We start from the raw sequence: 5,725 nt of genomic DNA, 5'->3' as shown, positions 1-5,725 counted from the left end.
TGAAGGTCTGGTGGCAATTACAGAGACTGGGTGGGACAGATCACAAGACTGGAATGTGGTCATGGATGGCTGTGTCCTTCTCAGGAAAGATGGGCCAGCAAGGCGAGGTGGTGGAGTTGCTCTTTACGTGGGAGTGCAACTAGAACGTGCTGAGTACTGTCCAGGGGGTGGATGAGGACCAGGTTGAGAGTTTGTAGGTGGGAATTAAGGGGCAGGCTGGCATGGGTTGCACTGCTGTGGGTGTCTGCTACAGACCACAGGGTCAGAACTAGGAGGCTGACAAGGCCTTCTACAGGCAGCTGATAGCAGCCTCACAATTACAGGCCCTTGCTCTAATGGGTAAATTAAGTATGCTGGCATTTGCTGGGAGACCTGCTCAGCCAGCTATCCACAAGCCACCCAAGAGGTTCCTCCAGTGCACTGATGATAACTTCCTGATGCAAACGGTGGATGAGCCAACTAGGGGAGGAGCGCTGATGGATCCCATTCTCACTAACAAGGAGGGTTTCGTTTAAGTGCTGAAGGTGGAGGGCAGCCTTGGTTGTGGCTACCAGGAGATGATGGAGTTTGGAATCTCATGTGGAAGGATCAGAAAACCAAGCAGAATCACAATCCTGGACTTCAGTGAGGCCAACTTGGTCCTTCTCTAGCAATTGCTAGGGGAAGTCCCACGCGACAGGGTACATGAAGGTAAAGGGGCCCAAGATAGTTGGTAAGCATTGATGGGCTGCTTCTGCCAAGCTCACAATCAGAGTATCCCAAACAGGCAGGGAGTCAAGAAAGGGAGCCAGGAGACCTGCACGGTTAAACAGGGGACTGCTGGGAAAAATCAAGTGGAAGAGGAGGGTCTACAGATCACGGATGGAGTGGCTGGCAGCCTGGGAGGAACAAAAGCCTGTTGTCAGAGAATTAAGGGAGGCAGCCAGGAAATCTAAGGCCTCCTTAGAGATTACTCTGGCTAGAGTTGTCAAGGACAACAGAAACTGCTTCTTCAAATACACGGCAGACAAAACTAACTCTAGAGTCAATGTAGGCCCATTGATGAATGAGGTGGGTGCCCGGGTAACGGAAGATGCAGAGAACGTGGAGTTCCTAAATGCCTCCCTTGTCTCAGTCTGTTTTATACGAGGTCCTCCAGAAAGATCATCCTTTTCACCCAAGGCTGTCCAGAGGAGCCTAGATCTACACTGTTCACAAATGAGCAATTATACCAAGGCCTGGAATGCTAACTTAACAGAATCCTGAATCTGTGGGGATGCTGACCGTGGCTGCTACCCCAGCTCCTGCCCAACTGCTCTATTGCTTACCCTCCACATAATGGTGGGTTAGTGATACGACGGAAGAACAGAGCAAAGTAGAGGGAGGTCTCACACCAGCTGTATTCTGCACAAAGCACTTTCAGTTTGAAGAAGATTCATTTAATTGCCCATTAAAAAAAGTACTAGGATGGGGAGAACTAAAAGCAAACTAAAACCACTTTCCCATTCTAACTCGTGTCTAACTCAGGTATCTGAAGTAAGGATGGAAGCGGATCATCTCAAGGATGGTCCCAAAACTGGTACATGTGTTCACTTGTTGCCAAAGCTCCAATTCTATGTACTTTTTGATTAAACTCAAGTTATGTCCATAACTCCTCCCATCCCCATGCTGGGGGCTACTGCCAGCCTACTTCCATATGGGCTGTGGGGCTGTGACCTCACAGAGTTATCCCCAGCTGCCAGACTGTGACCTCATGGCTCTGCCCGTGTAAACCAGCAGCCAGCACCCCGCCTCTCTCAGTGCGGTTGTGACCGGCTTTGAGCGATGGTTGTCGACAGCTTTCTCCTTATCTCCAGCCTCCTTCTGGTGGCTGGGGTGACTCTGCTCACCACTTCCTGGCGCCGGCAGGTAGGGAAATTTGAGGATGGGAGTCACTTGAGGCTAGGTTACTCTAGGCTTTGTGTTGGGTGCTAGGGCTGACCCACAAGTCCTGTCACTGTGCCATGTTCGTGTGCTTGTAGGGTTCTGACCGGCGCCGGCAATGGTGGGGATTGTGGCAGCATGTGGTAGCACTGATGTCAGGTGAGTCCCCTGAGGGTCAGCCTGGCACATTCCCAGGCAGGACCAGCCTGCTGGGAGAAGCCAAGCTTTGTACTGGCCTCTGTCATGTAGCAGCCAGACCAGCTGGGCCTGGAAGATCCCCGGTGGCCCCCCTGCCCTACTGTGGCTCTGACCCGCTCCCTGTTTTACAGGTGCTGAGAGTCAGGCAGGCAGGCACAGGAGCCGCCTGTGCAGGCCACGTGGCTCCCGGCTCCAAGCATCACGAAGGCAGGGCAGTCCTATCGTGCCCCATCTCATCCAGCCAGGGAAGACCCGGCCTTGGTTGCCAGGCAGTCCTTGCTCCTCTCTTTTCATGAACACTGGTACTGCGAACTCCATGGGGAAACCCGGCAGGCTTCCTGGACTGGACCAGCGCCCACAGCTTCTGGTGGCACATGGGACCCCCAGGTCTCTCCATCACCGTTCAAGGCCTGGCAGTGGATTTAAAGACCTGCCACCTGAGATCTCCAACTGCACAAAGCCACCGGTGAAGGGGATGATCTTTCAGGAGGGCCTTGTTCAAACAGAAGAGAGAAAACGCTGGTGGGAATACAAGACCAAGAGGCCTGTTTGGCCTATGCGCCCCTCAGCGCTTCCTAAAGGGCACAAGGAAGCAGGAGCAGCAGCAAGATCATCCCAGGGACCAGCCTTGAGCCTGGAGAAAAAAGCAGGCAGCAAAACTGAAACCTGCCAGCCCTCCAACTCTGGCTTCATTGACAAGAGAAGCTCAGAGAAATCAGACAGGCTTGCTATGGAAAGGCTGTACCAGCAGCTCCTGGTGTCCCTGAAAAGGCCCAAGACTAACAACGATGGTCAACAACAAGTCGGACAGCGGAACTGAAGATCAACCTCCTGGCACCTCTTCCTGCACACTGCCACCAGTGGAGGAGTTGATGGTGCATGAGAACATCCTTCGAACAGAGGAATCTCAGCCCTAGGAACATCACTTGCATAACACAGTTTCAGTCTGAGGTCTTTCAGATTTCTAAAAAGATAATTTAATTAAATTCATGCTAGTCTTCAGACAATTGCTATCCTTCTTCCTTTCCTTTTAGCAATAAGAGCAATCTCCTTCTATGAAGAATGGGTAAGACTGCACTGGGGAAGGGATCTTAAGCAAAAGGGGCCGATGGGGGCTTTTTGAAGCCATCAAAAGTGCTCTGCCTGTGCCAGGGGGCTGGCAGCTTGTGGGCAGGCTTCCAAGCTTGTGTGGAAGCAGCCAGCACTGCCCACACTGGACCAGGCTACCAGGCCATCAGTAGCCTCAGTGAGGGCAGCAGCTCTCTGCCACCCACAGAACACACAGGGTGAGCAAACATTATTGGTGTGTGCACCTTGCTGTCTGTATCCTGTGCAGCAGGGCATTGAGCCTCTAGCAGTATGCAGATGCCTGGTTATGGGACTGGTGCTATAGGCTGGGCTGTTGGTTCTTTGATTGTGGCTGGTTTTGTAAGACATCGGACCAGTCAGTAAGGCATGGGAAAGGTGTATCTCACAGTGGCAAAAGGACTCTGGGATGGGAATTAGCAGAGCTCATTCCAAGAGCTTTAAACGAAATTTGAAGGGGTGTGGGGCTGTAGCTGGATTTGCACTGTTGGGGCAGCTCTCCAGGACTGATCGAGGCCAGGTGGCCTCCCACCACCCTAGGGTGAAATCGGCGTGCTCAGCTTGCTCCCTGAAATGCCTGTACACCATTGCATGCAGCACAGGGGATAAGCAGGAGGAGTTAGAAATCCGTGTTCGGGCAGAAGATGAAGGTCTGGTGGCAATTACAGAGACCGGGTGGGACAGATCACAAGACTGGAATGTGGTCATGGATGGCTGTGTCCTTCTCAGGAAAGATGGGCAAGCAAGGCGAGGTGGTGGATTTGCTCTTTACGTGGGACAGCAACTAGAATACACTGAGTACTGTCCAGGGGTTCATGATCAGAGCATCCCAAACAGGTAGGGAGTAAAGAAGGGGAGCCAGGAGACCTGCATGGTTATACAGGGGACTGCTGGGCAAACCCAAATGAAGAGTAGAGTCTACAGATCATGGATGGAGGGGCTGGCCGCCTGGGAGAAATGGAAGGCTGTTGTCACAGAATAAAGGGAAGCAGCTAGGAAAGCTAAGGCTTCCTTAGAGTTTAACCTGGCTGGAGTGTTCAAGGACAACAGAAACTGCTTCTTCAAATACACGGCAGACAAAACTAACCCTAGAGGCAATGTAGGGACACTGATGAATGAGGTGGGTGCCCGTGTAACGGAAGATGCGGAGAAGGTGGAGTTCCTAAATGCCTCCTTTGTCTCAGTCTGTTTTGAACGAGGCCCTCCTGAAAGATCATTCCTTTCACCCAATGCTGTCCAGAGGAGCCCAGATCTACACTGCTCAGAAATGAGCAATTATTACAAAGCCTGGAATGCTAACTTATCAGAATCCTGAAGCTGTGGGGATGCTGACCTTGGCTGCTACCCCAGCTCCGGCCCAACTGCTCCATTGCTTACCCTCCTCATAATGGTGGGGCTGAATGATACCATGGAAGAACTGAACAAAGGAGAGGGAGGTCTCACACCAGCTGTATTCTGCACAAAGCACTTTCAGTTTGAAGAAGATTCATTTAATTGCCCATTAAAAAACTTAACACGCGTTCTTCTCACACACATACACACTGGGAATTGAGAAGTGTCAATCGTGTCGCGATTTGTACAGGTGCGAGTGAAGAAGTATTTAGAGCTAAAGCGACACGCTGCCCAGACCAAGCTTATGTTAGATTTTCTTCCAACGACAGCAAGTAGTTATGCGTCAGTCTGGGTGAAGGAAGGGAGTGCTTTGCACTTGTCTGTGTTCTAGGTATGTGGGACTTTGTTCAAACAAGAAGAAGCTAAAAAGCCTGCTAGGGAGTGAAGAGGTGAAATAGACTCAATGCACGCTAAGAAGGGCCAAACTATTTGGTCTATCGAACCACATCGCAAGGAGTCTTGCCAACAAGGGCGAAACAGAAGCTCTAGAGCAGTTCAGCATCACGACTCACTCACCACATGGTGTATCCTCTAAGGAGCATTTCTGAAAGACCACTTGTGAAGAGAGAAAAACAGTCGTGTGCAGCGACCTGCCAACAAACTGCGAAACTCCCACTAGGCTCGAGCACCCAATCACCGTTCGGTGGCTTCACTGACAAGAGAAGCAGCAGTGAGAAATCACCGACCAGGCTCGCTATGGAAAGGCTGTACCGCAGCTCCTGGTGTCCCTGACAAAGGCCCAATGCACTATAACAACGATGGTCCAACAACAAGTCGAGGCCAGCGGAAGCTTGAAGATCAAAACACCTCCTGGCAAACCTCTTCCATGACACACTGGCCACACAGTGGAGGAGTTGATGGTGCATCGAAGAAACTAAGTCCATTAATCGAGAAACACAGGAATCAGAACGTCAGCCCTAAGGAACATCGATTTGCAAGTCACAGCGGTTTCAGTCTGAGGTTCTTTCCCCAGATACACTTTCTAGAAAAAATAACATTCTAATCCTAACAGATTACATGACATAAGTCTTCTCAGAACAAGAACTTCGCTGTTTCATGCGTTCTTCCTTCTAATGAGATTATAGGCAATAAGAAGCAAGTCTCTCTAGGAAGAACACGTTAAGACTGCACCGGCGGAAGGGATCTT

General features: G+C 51.0%; 1 protein-coding gene across 1 annotated transcript; it reads left to right on the top strand.

Moving 5' to 3' along the window:
• The first annotated feature begins 1,796 nt into the window (after positions 1-1,796).
• Positions 1,797-3,128, top strand: LOC107311911. Its single transcript, XM_015858813.2, has 3 exons — positions 1,797-1,887; positions 2,001-2,061; positions 2,232-3,128. The coding sequence occupies exons 1-3, from the start codon at positions 1,804-1,806 to the stop codon at positions 2,918-2,920; spliced, it is 834 nt and encodes a 277-aa protein (XP_015714299.1). The 5' UTR covers positions 1,797-1,803; the 3' UTR covers positions 2,921-3,128.
• Positions 3,129-5,725: the final 2,597 nt, after the last annotated feature.

Source organism: Coturnix japonica, chromosome 3 (assembly GCF_001577835.2).
Source record: "Coturnix japonica isolate 7356 chromosome 3, Coturnix japonica 2.1, whole genome shotgun sequence".
Taxonomy (NCBI): Eukaryota; Metazoa; Chordata; class Aves; order Galliformes; family Phasianidae; genus Coturnix; species Coturnix japonica.
This window is presented reverse-complemented; position numbering and strand designations above follow the sequence as displayed.

Coding starts and splice junctions, on each gene's coding strand:
- LOC107311911 (XM_015858813.2), top strand. CDS start 1,804: ATGGTTGTCGACAGCTTTCTCCTTATCTCCAGCCTCCTTCTGGTGGCT. Junction 1,888..2,000: donor CCACTTCCTGGCGCCGGCAG/GTAGGGAAATTT, acceptor GTGTGCTTGTAG/GGTTCTGACCGGCGCCGGCA. Junction 2,062..2,231: donor TGTGGTAGCACTGATGTCAG/GTGAGTCCCCTG, acceptor CCTGTTTTACAG/GTGCTGAGAGTCAGGCAGGC.